General features: G+C 47.5%; 1 protein-coding gene and 1 long non-coding RNA gene across 5 annotated transcripts; one reads left to right on the top strand and one right to left on the bottom strand.

Annotated features, from left to right (window-relative positions):
• Positions 1-5278: 5278 nt before the first annotated feature.
• LOC109260440 (zinc finger and SCAN domain-containing protein 22) lies at positions 5279-15902 on the bottom strand. 4 transcript variants are annotated; one of them, XM_053906291.1, is made up of 4 exons: positions 15775-15902; positions 15059-15290; positions 11027-11479; positions 5279-8263 (listed from the first exon to the last, which is right to left on the bottom strand). In XM_053906291.1, the coding sequence occupies exons 3-4, from the start codon at positions 11424-11426 to the stop codon at positions 7188-7190; spliced, it is 1476 nt and encodes a 491-aa protein (XP_053762266.1). In that variant the 5' UTR covers positions 11427-11479; positions 15059-15290; positions 15775-15902; the 3' UTR covers positions 5279-7187. The 4 variants fall into 4 exon arrangements, with proteins under 4 accessions (XP_053762266.1, XP_053762267.1, XP_053762268.1 ...); XM_053906292.1 differs by having other exon boundaries at positions 15646-15781; XM_053906293.1 differs by lacking the exons at positions 15059-15290; positions 15775-15902 and adding an exon at positions 13253-15052.
• LOC128778069 (uncharacterized) lies at positions 8256-9574 on the top strand. Its single transcript, XR_008423456.1, has 2 exons — positions 8256-8810; positions 9024-9574. It is a non-coding gene; the product is annotated as an uncharacterized LOC128778069 (long non-coding RNA).
• Positions 15903-16050: the final 148 nt, after the last annotated feature.

Genomic DNA, 16050 nt, shown 5'->3' with positions numbered 1-16050 from the left:
CAGGTGTCCTTGGCTGATGTAGTCCTGGTACAGGGGGCTGGACTTCCAGGGCTGAGGGAAATGGGCTGGGATCTTGTGTCCTAAAGGTGGAAGGGCTCTGGGTTGGATCCTGAGGATAAAGGAGCCAAAGATTGGCCACTGGGTCCATATTTTTCAAGATCACTTTTTGCTTTCTTCCATCAAGGTGCTTCCTACTTCCCAGGCACCTCTGCCTGTCCCCAGCAGGTCTGGGTAGGTAGCTTGAGGCTCCAGATACACTCAACCCCACCTTGACAGAATCGGTCCCCACACTGGAAAGCTGCTAGAGATTGCGTTTAGTAGTTTTGTCTTCTGCGCTGAGTGGCCACCAGGTGGTGGTGCCGGACTCTGTCCCCAGCCACAGGCTAGGTCTCTCGCATTAGAGCTTGAAACTGTTGGAGGGGTGGGACTCCTCTCCGTGCTCTCCCAACATCCCCTCGGATCTAAGGCCCTTTGCTGGACGCAATACACCCCTGGACCATTTTATTGCCCAGCCCCTCTCTAGAGCTTGGCCTCAAGGTCCTGGCATACCAGTAGGTGTGTATTAACATTATCAACTAATACTTGATAAATTGTGTTAAAGGAATTTGCCTATCTCATCTAAGTGGTCTGATTTACTGGTCCAGAGTTGTTCACAATATTCATGAATTCTTTTAATGCCTGCAGGGTCTGTAGTGATGTGACCTCTTTCATCCTGATATTGTCCCCCCGCACCCCGCCTTTTCTCCCTGTCACTCTAGCTAGGGGGTTATCGAGTGTATTAATCTTTTCAAAGAACTAATTAGTTTTTGGACTTGTTCATTTTTTTCTATGGCTTCTTTTATGCTTTGGGGATCTCTACTTGTATCATTATTATTCCCTTATTTCTATTTACTTCTTCTTTTTTTTAATGTTTATTTTTGAAAGGGAGTGAGAGCATGAGGGGGAGGGGCGGGGGTGGGGTGGGGTGGGGACAGAGGATCCAAAGTTGTCGGATGCTCAACTTACTGAGCGACCCAGGCGTCCCTCCTTCTACCTACTTCTGAATTAAATTTGTTCTTTTTTACTTCCTTCAAATGGAAACATAGATCATTGATTTCTTGGGGGTAAACAGTAACAGCTTATTATTGGGCTTAAAAACAGTTTAAATAATAGGAAACTACTTTGTACATAAAATAATTGGCAATAGGGGCACCTGGATGGCTCAGTCAGTTAAGTGGCTGACTTCGGCTCAGGTCATGATTTCACAGTTTGGGAGCTCGAGTCCCACACTAGGCTCTCTGCTATCAGCACAGAGCCCGCTTTGGATCATCTCTCCCCCTCTCTCTCTGCTCCTCCCCTGTGCTAATTCTCTCTCAAAAATAAACATATATCTAAAAAAAAAAAATTGGCAATATTTAAATATTGGCAACTTCATCAATTACATCCAGTTGGTTGGTGGTGTTCAATTCCTCTTTTCAATTCCTGATTTTCTGTCTATTTGTTCCATTGATTTTAGAAAGATGTGTGAAGTTTCCAACTATAATTATGGATTTATTATTTTCTTTCAGTTCTATCAGTTTTTGCTTCCTGTATTTTATGACTTTGTTGCCCTAAAACACATACATATTGCATACATATTTGGAATTATTAGGTCTTCTTGGTGAATTGACCCTATATCATTATGTAATGTCCCTCTTTATGCCTGGTAATTTTCCTTGTTTTGAAGTCTATTTGGCATGATTTTAATATGGTCACTCTAACATTCTTTGGTTAGTTTTTGTATTATATATCTTTCTCCACCCTTTTGTTTTCCAATTAATTTTTTTGAGTATAGTTGACACACAATGTTACATTAGTTTCAGGTGTAAAACATAGTGGTTTGACAACTTTATACATTATGCTATGCTCACCACAAGTGTAGCTGTCATCTATCACCACACAACACTATTCTAATGTCATTGACTATATTCCTTATGTTGTGCCTTTTTTCCTTATGTTGTGCCTTTTATTCCTGTGACTTATTCATTCCATAACCCTAAGACTGTATCTCTCATTCTCCTTCACCCTCCAGCCTTTTTTTTATTAAAAAAATTTTTTTTTAAGTTTATTTATTTTGAGAAAGAGAGAGAGAGAAAGAGCATAAGCGGGAGAGGGTCACAGACAAGTAGAGACAGAATCCCAAGCAGGCTCTGCAACATCAGCGCAGAGCCTGACGTGGGGCTCGAACCCAGGAACCTCGAGATCATGACCTGAGCCGAGATCAAGAGTCATATGCTCAACTGACTGTACCACCTAGGCGCCCCCAACCCTCCACCCTTTTAAACTTACCTAAAGTGGGTTTATTTTGAAAACAAAATTTCTGGGAACTTTTAATTGGTGTGTTTAGATCATTTACATGTAATATAATTATTGATATGTTTGGATTTGGGTCTACCTTTTTTTTTTCTCTTTGTTCTGTTATCCCTGTTTCCCTTTTCCTGCCTTCTTTTGGGTTAGCTAAATATTTTCTAGAGCTCCATTTTAACTCATATATTGGGTTTATCTTTTATCTTTTTGTATAGTTGTGTGTGTGTGTGAGATCTCAGGGATTACAATATGCATACTCCAGTCTTCACAGTCTGTATAGAATTAATACCACTTACAGTGAAATGTAGAAACCTTATCACTATATCAGTCTCTTTACCCTCACCTTTAAATTAAAAAAAAAAAATTGTACACTAGTGGTTCTTGACATATAAGTTTATGCATTAAAATATACAAGTCTCAAATATATCACTGAGTGAATTTTGATACTCTCCTCTCTGTATGTTGTAGTCATATATACTACATCAATATACATTGAACTCTACTAGACAATGTTATAAATTTTGTTTTCAAGTCATGTGTGTCTTTAAAAATATTTTTAAGTGTATGTTTGTTCATTTGTTTATTTATTTAGAGTAGGGGAGGGGGAGAGGAGAGAGAGAGAATCTCAAGCAGGCTCCATGCCATCAGTGCCGAGCCTTACTCGGGGTTTGATCTCAGGAACCGTGAGATCATGACCCGAGCTGAAATCGAGTTGGATGCTTAACTGACTGAGCCACCCAGGCACCCCCACAGTTATGTGTATTTTAAAGATCAAATTGGGACTCCTGGGTGCCTCAGTCAATTAAGCATCTGACTTTGGCTCAGGTCATGATCTCATGGTTTGTAAGTTCGAGTCCTGCGCCGGGCTCTGTGTTGACAGCTCAGAGCCTGGAGCCTGCTTCAGATTGTGTCTCCCTCCCTCTCTCTGCCCCTCCCCTGCTTACACTCTGTCTCTCTCAAAAATAAATAAACATTAAAAATTAAAAAAAAAAAAAAGATAAAATCTTTTCAGTGTGTTACTCTTCATTACCAAAATTCCAGTTTTCCTTCTGCTATCACTTCCCTTCCATCAAAACAACTTTTAGCCTGCTGGCAACACACTGTCTTAATTTTACTTCATTTGAAAATGTTATTTTGCTCTCCTTGATGTGTATTTTCATTGGATATAGAATTTTTGATTGACAGTTTTATTTTTTTTTCAGCACTTTAAAAATGTTGTTTCTTTGCCTTTCTGGCTTTCATGATTTCTCATTATCTTTTGCATCAATTTTTATGATGCAGTTTTTCACAGACTCTTTTCAAAAAATTTAAATTTCGGGGTGCCTGGGTGACTCAGTTAAGCGTCTGACTTCGGCTCAGGTCATGATCTAACAGTTCATGAGTTCGAGCCCCACATCAAGCTCTGTGCTGACAGCTCAGAGCCTGCTTCGGATTCTGTGTCTTCCTCTCTCTCTGCTACTCTTCTGCTCGTGCTGTCTCTCTGTCTCTCAAATAGACATTAAAAAATTAAAAAAATTTTTTTTTTAATTTTAGTTTTCAGGAGTTCAATTGTGATGTATCCAGGCACGGGTTTGAGATTATGCTGTTTGGGTTCACTGTGCCTTCTGAACCTGTAAATTTATACCTTCTGGAAAGGCATAAATTTGGAACGTTTCCAGTCATTATTTCTTCAAAAATTCTTTCTTTCGGGGCGCCTGGGTCACAGTCGGTTAAGCGTTCGACTCTTGATCTCAGCTCAGATCATGATCTCACAATTTGGGAGTTCAACCCCCACATTGGGCTCTGAGCTGATTGTGTGGAGTCTGCTTGGGATTCTGTCTCCCACTCTCTCTGACCCTCCTGTGTTCTCTCTCTCAAAGATTAATAAACTTAAAGAAAACATAGTGATCCTATGACCTTAAATTAATAATGCTTTTCTGTGTCAACATCTATTTTGTCTGAAATTAAGACAGCTTCATTGTCTTTCTTCAGATTCGTGCCTGCCTTGTATATCCTTTTCTATTCCTTTAGCCTCAGCTTTCCCATGTCCTTGTTTTAGGTGTGTTTCTTCTAAAGAACATATGCCTGGATTTGAAAGAAATACAATGTTAGTATTTGTCTTACTTTATTTGTTGATAAGTAGTGCTTATTGAAACTGCTGACATATTTGGATGTGCTTTCAAATCCCAGTGTCCAGTCCCTGTCAGCGTACACGTCAGGGCCACTCATGTTCTCCAACCCCATGTCCCTTACAGTGGGGATGGTGGTCCTGCCCTCAGTGTTGGGAGATGATGTACATAAATTATTTGGCAGACTGAACAACACATGTGGACGCTCAGTAAAGATTCCTTTTTTCCCCTGACCTCTTCCCCCTTTAGACAAACATAGGAAGACACAAATCTTATGACAAAGTGGGTGCTGGAGATGCTCAGAGCACCAGAGGTGGAGATTCTGCTCTTTCGTGCCAAACACCAGGAGAGTGAGGGCAGGAGGTGGAGACAGATGCTCCAAGTCAGAGCCAGTGGCCAGGCCATGGGTTGGGTGCTGCACAAAGCAGGTCATCTTATTCCTGCTTTACAGATGGGCAGGTCACTGAGGTTCAGGGAAGTCACTTACCCGGGATCCCAAAAGCAGCCCTGAGGAGGAGTGCTGTTTGCAGCGTGACTTGGGCCTACATCTTTTCCACTTCCTGCGGGCTTGTTGGAGGCCTGTGTGACTGTTTCACCAGCAACGTGTATCTCTCATCTGAGCTTTTCCCTGTTCACATTCTCTGCGTCTCTCAGCCCTGGCTTCACTGTGTGGCAGTCTGCCTGTGGGCAGGTGTATCTGGGACTCTCTCAGAGATGCTGACACAAGATCTCTGTTTCCCTGGGTCTCAACCTTCCTGTTCTGAACCTCACTCCTTGGTTTCTGTGACTCTTTACTTGTGACACAGAGGGGACAAGTCCAAGACACAAGAAGAAACACAGGGAGATATGAGCAGTACACAACTGTATGGCAGGTCAAATGGTTAACATGCAATGGGATCATCAAAGAAAGAGAGGAAGATTGACAACCTGACAGTTAAGAACAGAGGCTGTGACATTCAGTTACAGACATGGACCCTGAAAGAGGGTCAGGGATACAGAACCGTGAGAGGCCAGACAGCGCACTGACAGCATGCTGGCAACCACAGAGTCCATGACACCAGGGGCATTCTGGGGTGACAGAAAGGGCAGACTCAATATGGTAACATTTTATCGAGGCCACTGTATGCCAGGCTTGTCTGATGGGTGGGGCTCTGGGAAAATCAGATTGCTCGTGCCCTGCAGGGCCCAGGGCTGTTGGGGGAGACAACAGTGTAGACATACATCAGGCCGACGCAGGGCGGAGCATGATGACTGCCTCCAGGAAGGCACCGGTCACAGTATATTCATTCAGAAGACACAGGTCAGAGCCTACTGAGTCCTGTGCTATGGGTACTGAGAATAAGACCCAGCCCCTGCTTTTGGAAGCTCTCAGTGTCTTTGGGAAACAGACTGCGAGCTCTGCAAGGAGTAAATAAACATGACAGGAAGTTGAAGAGAAGTTAAGGAGGTGTTCTGGAAGCACAGAAGGCAAGTTGAAGTCAGCTCAGAGAGCTAGGGGAGGCTTTGTTAGGGAGGGCTATGTGAAACGCCAGGGAGGAAAGAGAAGAGGAGGTTTCCAGGCACAGTTACAGAGGCACGTAGGTGGGAAAAATATGGCTTCTTCAGGAACCACAAGTAGTTCCACGTGACTGGTGTGTGGAAGGTGGGGGGACTACGATAGACAAGGCTGGGGCCAGGTCACAAATGATCATAAATTGCAGGTGAAGGAGTTTGCCATTATTCCCACAGGGCAGTACTCTGAAACCATTTTCACATCACTGCACACACACAAAAACGACAATATTCACATGTACGTATGAGGGTACCTGGAGAGCTTGTTCGGGGCTCAAAGTGAGTTATGTCTTGGCATACTTATAAACCATTCAGGAAGGTTTGCCGTAGAAGGTACACTGAAGAGCTTTCCACCATGGAGTGACACAATCAGGTTTGGGTTGTAGAAAGAGCCCCCTGGTGTGGAGAATCAAACAATGGGAGAGGTCGGGGGAGAGAATGATGGCAAGAGACCCCAGATGGAATCCAGATGAGAGGTGATGAGGGCTCACAGAAAGTGACGAAGGTGGAGAAGATCATTAGAGGTGAGTTTTCAGTAAAACCAACAGGGCTGATGACTGATGGGATGTGGAAGGGGAGGGCAGGGAGAAATGGATGCTGGGCAAGCATCAGGCTGCACCCTCGATTAAGGGAGATTGTGAAACAGACAGAGGGCCCGGAGAAGGCCTCACATAAGAGGCAGCCTCACAGGTTGGCCTTAGAGTTAGACGTGAATAGGTGGAGTGAAACAATAGGCGTGAAGGCACGGAGGCGGGCGAGGGCCGGTACCCCTCCTGGGCTAAACAGGGGAGGAAAAGGCAAGAACAGCTATATGGGAACATGAAGCTGGAGCCTTCCTGCCCAGAGCATCTTGGGACCACTGAGTCCCAAAAGAAACTTCACTTGCCCTGGCTCTGAAGACAAATCCAAGTCCTCACCTCAGCTGTCCTTTCTCTGAGATGGGCCTGAGTGGGGTCTGGAGGGCAGCAGGATCCTTCTGGAAGCTTCTCCAGATGGTTTGAATAGCTTTGTGTTCATTAGGCGCCTCCATCTGGGTCTCCAAATGCAGAGTTGTTCCCAGACAGCCCCAGAGTCTGCCCTTTAGCACCTCATCATTTTGGGGTACTATCACCCACCCCATTCTTTGTTCTTTTGGAACTCAGGGTTTTTCTTAGATGTTGAGCCTCTGAGGGGAGGATACTGTGTCCCGAGAGTTTTCTTGGGTTACTGCAGTACTGTGATGTGGATCCTCAGGTGAACCATAAGGGCTGAGCTGCGGCTAAAGGCCTTTCCACAGTCGCTGCACTTGTACGGCTTCTCTCCTGTGTGGATTCTCTGGTGCTCAATGAGGGAGGAGCTCTGTGCAAAGGCCTTCGGACAAACCTTACACTGATACGGCTTCTCTCCAGAGTGGATTCTCAGGTGGCGGATCAGAGCTGAGCAGTCACTGAAGGCTCTTCCACAAGCGTCACACTTGTAGGGCTTCTCCCCGGTGTGGATGCGCTGGTGCTGAGTCAGGTGGGTGCTCTGGCTGAAGGCCTTCCCACACTCGTCACACTCATAGGGCCTCTCCCCTGTGTGCACCCGCTGGTGCTGGGTGAGATGGGTGCTGCGGCTGAAGGTTTTGCCACATTCCCTGCACTTGTAGGGTTTTTCTCCAGTGTGGATCCTCTGGTGCTGAGTTAGGTGGGTGACCCGGCTGAAGGCCTTCCCGCACTCTTTACACTCATGGGGCTTTGCCCCCGTGTGGATGACTTGGTGCTGGGCCAAGTGAGTGCTCCGGCTAAAGGCTTTCCCACACTCACTACAGGTGTAGGGTGTCTTCCGAAAATGGCTCTTCTGGTGTGCTTTGAGGGCGGAGGGGCTCTGGAATGTTTTCCCACATTCACCACACTTGGAAGACTTCCTCCTTGAGTATACGCATGGCGACTCCGTCCCATAACCATCCAATGGATCAAATTTCTCTTCTGGTGTCTTCTCTTGTGAGATGAAATTTGGCCACATGTTGGGACTATTCCCCAAGGCACCAGGTTCACAGCTGGTCTGGTCTGTGGGAACATCCTTGTGAGGCTCTGAAGTTTTCCTGCAATCCATCTCTTGGGGGACAGACTTTGTCCAGATTTCCCCTGAGAGTCCTGCCTGCCTCTCTGAGCTGCCCTCAGGTTCACAAGCATCACCAAAGGCAGGTCCCCGGGAACCACCTCCCGCGAGGGTTTCAGTGGCCCTACCCAGTGGCTCGGACTCTTCCAAATCATTCTGCTTGCAGCTTGACTCTGAGAGCTCAGCTCCTGGTTCCTGTCCTGAAACAACCCAAACCACAGTGTCAACACTATTTCCACACAGGGCTTTCCCCATTCTACCTGGGTCGTGGTCTTACTCTGTAAGGAGACAAATGGCCACTCCTGACATTTGGTCCCATTTCCAAAGTTTCCCATTTGGTGTCCTGGATGACAAAGGGCATAGGGCTGTGTTCCCACACCATCAGAAACTGGATCACAGGTTCCAATCCTCCCCCACCCCCCACCCCTGAAACTCTCCATTCTTCAAGGCTGCTGATTTGGGCTCAAGTGTCAGAAGGAAAACCCTAAGATTGAACTGATCTGAAAGAATGAGAGTAAGTAAGCACACACAGGGGGTTGCCCTTGCCAAGTGCCTATGTACTTACTCCCCCTCGGGAGACCCCAGCTCTCAGTGCCTTAGCCCTGGACCTAAAAAGCCTACCGAGCATTTTCTGCAGGTGACAGTAAAGACTGGCTGAATGAGGAAAGCAATTCCAGATGCTGGCAACTGTGCAGTTTTCCACAGTAGAATCTACCTCGAGCCCCAAGTTGACAACCACTGCTGAGGGTGAGTGGGTGACAAGCCCGCCTGGCGTCCCTAAGACCCTGGGAGGCCTGAGGCCCACTCTTTATAAACTGCTGTAAAGGTGGAGTGTGGTTGAAAGGTAGTTGGAGACTGGGTTGTGTATGAGGTCAGCCTGAACTGACCTTTGAATTGAACTGACCCTTGATAGGTGCATAAGGCACCGGGGCACACTTAATAGCATCACGTACTGGACAGATTCCAGGAAGAGATGGGAGCAGGCCGAATAATTGCTGCTCAAGTCCACAGTGGAGCCCCAGCCCTGCCACGAGCCAGCTCCAGAGCGTTGGGCAATCCTGCCCTCGTCTGGACCTGTAAGAGAGAGCTACTATACTGCTCGCCTGCCAGGGCTGCTGGTCATCATTAGGCTCTCCAAGCACAGTGGGTAACTTCCATTGCCTCATTTCACTTTCAGTCTGCTCTCACAAGGACATACTGGAACACTGCATTTCAGACAAGGAAACTGAGACCCGGCTGAAGGAAGGTCTTGAGTACTCAACTGGTACAAGATCACACAGTTGGCTGGTGGTCAAATTGAAATTTCAGGTATAGATTTCAGACTTCTGGGGTGCCTGGGTGGCTTAGTCGGTTAAGAGTCCGGCTTCAACCCAGGTCGTGATCTCATGGTTCGTGAGTTCTAGCCCCATATCGCATCAGGCTCTCTGCTATCAACGCAGAGCCAGCTCTGGATCTTCTTTCCCCTTCTCTCTCTCTGCCCCTTCCCTGCTCACGTGTTCTCTCTCTCTCTCTCTCTCAAAAATAATAAAAATTGAAAAAATTGAAAAAAAAAAAAGAGTTTTTAGATTTCAGATTTTGTCCTCTAGGCCCACAGATGTCCTCCTAGCTACCCAGCCTCCTCAGTCATATGCTTGGTCCCACATCCCTCTTCTTCCTCTATTCCAGCAACATTGCCCAACTGCTCTTCCCAGAATGTACCAGTCCGTACCACCGGGTCTTCACCCCCACCATTCCCTCTGCCTGGACTTCCACGTCATTCTCCTTATCTCAGTGCCATACTGCCGTTTCTCTGAAGACTTTCTTGACCCTTCAAGAGGATGTGGCCACTATCCCCTTTCCCTGTCCCTGTGACCTTTGCCTGGCAGAGCTGATGGGCCCAAGGGAAGGCACATGACCAACCTCTCCAGAAAGGTCTGTTTCTCGAGGAGCTAAACAATTATCCTAACAGCTACAGTTTCCACTGTGTTTAATCTGTACCAGACACTGTTACATGTGCTGCACAGGTGATGCTTCATTTACACCTCTCAATGACACCGAGGTAGGTATTATGAACTGCAATCGCCATTTTATTGACAGGGAAACTGAGGCACAGGAAAGTCACATGGCCAGGAGGAGGAGCTGTGGTTGGATCTACCAAGCCTTCATGATATTTCTGTTCTTTCTACTCACTGCACGCCTCCTCCCTAGAGCCTGGCATACACACACTATCTGCTATCATCAGGCAGGGCCAGGTCGGGCCCTTCCAGGAAGAGCCTTCACTCCCTGCTCTGGACTGCATCCGTTGGGACCTCCCTGGGCCGGGACATCTGTGTAGGTCCTCCAGAGCAAAGGTGCCCACTCTAGCCTAGGGCAGGTCTGACACACACAGATCCTGGAGGCCAGCAGAGGGACACATGGAGACACCTGGCATTTTTGTCATCCCCTCCCCTGCTATAGGCTTCCAGCCCCCTCATCTGGTACCAACAGCCTGGTTTTCCTTATTCACGTCAGTCCCTGAGATCTGGTCAGCCAAAAACAAGCACAAGACCCCAACCAGTTCAGTGGGACTCAGCCCAGGAACCTTTTACTGTTCTCCCCCTGGGGATTCTACATCGGTAAGACATAAGCCTGGGTTGCTGAGCCAACCATGTCTCCACTGAGGAGAGAAGCTACTTAAGAGTAAAGCTAATGTAGGAAAACCCAACTGAGAAACAGAATGAGAAAAAAAGAGTCCTGACACCATCCACTGAGCTCCTGGATACAGCCAGGAGCTCCCTACTTTGCTGCAGTCAGTTTGAGCTCGGTTTTTGGACATTAGCAGTCAAAACAGATCTGCTTAGCACAGTGTGTGAGTTTGGGTGACGTACAAAGATGACAACAAGTGTGTGTGTGAACGACCCCAAACCCAAACCCTGCACTCCCACATTCCAGTCCAGGCTCTGCCCACAGTGTGCTGCAAACAGTCGCCTGTTGTTCCTTCTCACCTCTCTTGTCCAGTGACCGAGTCAGACCTTCTACCAGCATGGCAGCCTCCTCACCACTCTTGGGGAACTGGGCACCCACCCATGACTGGATCTTGGGTGGCAGTGCACCCAGGAACTGCTCCAGCACCAGCAACTCTAGCATCTGCTCCTTGGAATGTGCTTCAGGCTGCAGCCACTGGTGGCACAGTTCACGGAGCTGCGCCAGGGCCTCATGTGGGTTGGATGCCTCCTCATAGCAGAAGCGCCGGAAGCGAAGACGTGCAGCCTCAGGGTGGACAGTGTGGCCAGGGCTAGATTCCTGGACCTCAGAGAGGCCAGCCTCCTCATCCTCCACCTTCACACGTAGGAAACCATCCTGTTCCCAGGGCATGGGGCTCAGAGGGCTCTTGGGGATGGCCATCAAGCAGCAGCACTCCAGTGAGGCACAGAATGGCTGGAACGTTGGAACCGGGTCTGCAGGAATGTCAGAACTCTGTCATTATGTGGAACTTGGGGCTCTGCTCACATCTGTAGAGCAGGGCAGATGCAGGCTTGGGGCCTGTAAGAGTGACTCTCTCACAGAGACACAGATGTTCAAAATAATCAGATGCCTAAGCACCATGCTAAAAGTTTGCATATAGTAACTCATTTAAAACTCTAAACAAACTCAGGAGGTAAGAATTTCCTTTCCATTTTGTGGATATGAAAACAGATATAGAGGAGGAAAAGATTCACCCAAAGCTTCTCAGATACTGAACAGATTGGGAGTTGCTGAGCTACAAACCCAGGCAGCCTGACCCCATGGCCAGTTTGCTTATGGTGTGCTCCTCCCACACAGAACCAGATCTCTCTATCTCACACACTCCCTAGGTAGCCACATGGTCATTCCTTCACTTTTCCCTTGCTAATTATTTTGGTTTCTGAGATGGATACTTAAAAATAAATGACTTTCCGCCTTCCTTTCTTTCCTCTTTCTTTTAAATTTTATTTTTTATCTTTTAAAATTTACATCCAAGTTAGTTAGCATATTGTACAACAATGGTTTCAGGAGTAGATTCCTTAGTACCTCTTACCTATTTAGCCTATCCCCCCTCCCACAACCCCTCCAGTAACCCTCAGTTTGTTCTCCATATTTATGAGTCTCTTCTGTTTTGTCCCCTCCCTGATTTTATATTATTTTTGTTTCCCTTCCCTTATGTTCATCTGGTCCTCTTTTTTTTTTAATGTTTATTTATTTCTTAGAGAGAGAGAGAGAGAGAGAGCATGAGAGCGAGTGAGAGTGGGTACCGGAGGGGCAGAGAGAGAGGGAGAGAAAGAACCCCAAGCAGGCTCCACACTCAGCACGGGGCCTGATGTTGGGCTCAATATCACCACTGTGAGATCATGACCTGAGCCAAAATCAAGAGTTGGACACTTAACCAACTGAGCCACCCAGGCGCCCCTCCTCTTTTCTAATACATGTACTTAAGGCTGTAAATTTCCCTCTAAACACAGCTTTAGCTGCACATCTATAAGTTTAATGTTGCATCTTCATTATCATTTAATGAGTTCAAAATATTTTCTAATTTCTGTTGTGGTTTCTTCTTGACTCCTGGGCTATTTGGAAATCTGCTACTCATGGGGCACCTGGGCAGCTCAGTTGGTTGAGTGTCCAACTTCACCTCAGGTCATGATCTCACAGTTCGTGAGTTCAAGCCCCACATCAGGCTCTGTGCTGACAGCTGGAGCCTGGAGCCTGCTTTGGATTCTGTGTCTCCCCCTCTCTCTGCCCCTCCCCCACTCACATTCTGTCTCTCTTGAAAATAAACATTAAAAGTTTAAAAAAAAAAAAGAAATCTGCTACTCCATTTCCAAACAACTACGGTTGTCTAATTGTCTTTTTATTATTGATTGCTAGATTAAGTTTGTTGTGCTCAGAAAATGTGCTTTAGTCAACTTCAATCCTTTGAAATTTGCTGAAACTTGGTTTGTGACCCAGTGTATGGTTAACTTTGGTCAACATTCCACAAAAACTTAAATATCCACATAAACTTAAAAATAATGCAAAAGAAAAAAAAAAGTACTATCATACAATCCAGCAATTTCACTTCTGGGCATTTATCCAAACGAAAATGCAAACACTAACTTGAAAAGATATATTAACGCCTATATTCACTGCAGCATTATTTACAATAGCCAAGATATGGAAGCAACCTAACTGTCCATCAACAGATGAATGGATAAAGAAGATGTGGCACCCATACATACAATAAAATATTACTCAGCCATAATAAAGAACAAACAGCATGGATGGACCTTGAGGTTATTATGCCAAGTGAAATAAATTAGAGAAAGATAAATACCATATGATTTCAGCTATATGTGGATCTAAAAAGCAAAACAAATGGGCATACAAATCAAAACTAGATTCACAAATACAGACTGATGGTTGCCAGAGGAGAAGGGGATTTGGGACTGGGTGAAATGGGTGAAAGGGATTAAGAGGTGCAAACTTCTAGTCATAAAATAAATAGGTCATAGTGATGTAACGTATAGCACATGGAAAATAGATAATAAAATTGTATTAACTTTGTATGGCAAGAGATGGTAAGTAGATTTATTATGGTGATCATTTTATACCATATATAAGTGTTGAATCACTATGTTGTACAGCTGAAACTAATATAATATTGTATGTTAACTATACTGGAATTTTAAAAATGCAAAGCCTTCCTGGATAAGTGATAAAAAATAAAGTAAACAACTTGATCAAAATTAAAACGTTTCATGATTTGAAGGATATCATCAAGAAAGCAAAAAGGCAACCCACAAAATGGCACGAAATATTTTCAAATTAGGTATCTGATAAGGAATACGTATCTAAACAACTCCATGGTAAAAAGATAAATAATCCAGCTAAAGAATGGGCAAAGGTTGGGGCGCTTGGGTGGCTCAGTCAGTTACGCATCCGACTTCAGTTCAAGTCATGATCTCATGGTCTGTGGGTTCAAGCCCCGCATCCGGCTCTGTGCTGACAGCTCAGAGCCTGCAGCCCGCTTTGGAGTCTGTGTCTCTCTGCCCCTCCCCCACTCACACTCTGTCTCCCCAAAATGAATAAACGTTAAAAAAAAATTAAGAGTGGGCAAAGGTTTTGACTAGACAGTTCTTCAAAGAAGATACACCAATGGCCTGTAGGCAACATGAAAAGATGCTTGACATCATGACTACCAGAGAAATGCAAATCAAACCCACAGTGAGGTACCGCTTTACACCTGCTAAGATGGCTAAAATCAAAAAGACAGATAAGAAATGTTGGTTGGCACATGAGCCATGGTCTTGGGCACAGGGAGAAGCAAAGGTTAGTGAAACAAGACCCCAATCCTGCAACTTTTCAGCGGCAGGTGGCAACTTCTCACAAAACTGTGTTCTAGCCCCTAAGTCCACCCTGAAGCTCGCTTGGGCTTCTTGTCCCCTTGCCCTTGCCGTTATCCCCGATCCCCATCTTCTCAGCCTTTGCCTCTATTATTCTTTTGTTCTAAAATCTCTTTGCACCTAATTTTTCCCGGTCCTCCAGACTGCACTTTATCTGCCGTCTTCTCCAAGAGTTGTAGGAGCACTTGAGAGCAAGCTGAGTATCCTTCTGAGTGCCCTGGGTCTCTCTTTTCCCAGCTCTGGCTAGAACCATATGTTGCCCCAGAGAGACTGAGCACACTGGAGCCCACAGTGCCCAGAGCACGGCCTATGTCAAGTGCATAATAAACAGGTGCTGAGCAAACGGAGGGACCAGGAAAGGCTGAGCATGGTCACCCACAGATGTGGGGAGTCACTCACTGTACAGGGGAGGAGGAGCAGGAATGGCAGGGATGACGATACATGCAGCAAGATTCCAAGCTCCCTTTGCTGCACCCCTGAAACTCCTGTTCTGGAAAATCTGAGACATATGGACCCATCCCCCAACGTGCCGACCTCACATCAGGTCAAGGTCCCCGATCCATGAGTGTTCAACCAACTGAGCACAGCGGTTCTTCCATTTCTCTGTCCTTGCGAGTCACCGACCTGGTAAGTGGCACCTACCTCAGAGGGCTGCTGTGAGGTTACCCGAGGCGATCCGCGACAAACGTCCAGTACCGGCCTGGCACACTGCAGACACGGGGTGAACAACCAACCTGACACTCCACAGCCTCCTGCCAGACTCGGGCCCACGGCCGGTGCTGGGGAACATAGCCGCAAAGCCGGCTGGGGACCGCGGTCAATTCCGGCTGCAGACAGGCGGAAGCGAAACTCTCCGTCGCATCCTTGGCAAACTCTGCAAATCACCCGCATCTCAGTACCCTGACAAAATCTTAGTCCCGCAGTGACAGGCGCGCACCCTGCCTCAGGCACCGTGTCAGCCACCCAGGAGCACATTTCTGTGTCACTCACCAGTGGAATTCCCCCACGGTCACTCACAGTCCCTGACCACCGTCTCAGCCAGGGACGCTCTGCGTCCCGCCTGAAGTCACGCGGCCGGCCGCACCCCCGCGCTCTCCTCACATCACACGACACCCCCGCGAAAGCTCCGACCCCCGTCGCCGTCAGCCGCACCCCACGTCCGACGGTCACCCACTGCCACGCCGTCGGTAGGAAGCGCACACCCGCGCGCGCCGACGCAGAAGCACGACCTCTCAGGCACACACACAGCCGGCCAGTCGGTCCCACGTGCGACCGGTGAGTTCTACACTCGGTCTGCGCGTCGGTCCCGCTCACTGCCCGTCAGTCGGTCCTCCAGGCGCGCCGCTCGCGGTCCGCACCTCAGTCCCCGTCGGCGGGTCGGCCCCGCAACACCCGGCTCAGTTCGCCGCCAGCGCTGGCGCCTTCCCGGCCTGGGACGTTTCTTTCCGGCCACGACCCCCGCAGACCCCACCCAGGCCCACCCCACACGCGCGGCGGCCGCCACTTCCGGGAGCGCGCACCGAGGCGCCACAGGGGCAGGGCCGCCTGCGCGCCCGCTCGCCGGGACCACAACTCCCAGGATGCGCCGCGCTGCCCAGCAGGCGCCCCTGCGCGCGGACCGCAACTTTGAGCTC

Source organism: Panthera pardus, unplaced genomic scaffold (assembly GCF_024362965.1).
Source record: "Panthera pardus isolate Hobbes unplaced genomic scaffold, ASM2436296v1 HiC_scaffold_18, whole genome shotgun sequence".
Lineage (NCBI taxonomy): Eukaryota > Metazoa > Chordata > Mammalia > Carnivora > Felidae > Panthera > Panthera pardus.
Note: the sequence above shows the minus strand (reverse complement) of the source record. Positions and strands in the feature narration are given on the sequence as shown.

Bases quoted from the DNA above. Each gene is read 5' to 3' on its own strand.
- LOC109260440 (XM_053906291.1), bottom strand. From the start codon at position 11,426: ATGGCCATCCCCAAGAGCCCTCTGAGCCCCATGCCCTGGGAACAGGAT. The intron at 8,264-11,026 runs GTGAGAAGGAAC...GGGTTGTTTCAG, and splicing joins TCGGTCACTGGACAAGAGAG to GACAGGAACCAGGAGCTGAG.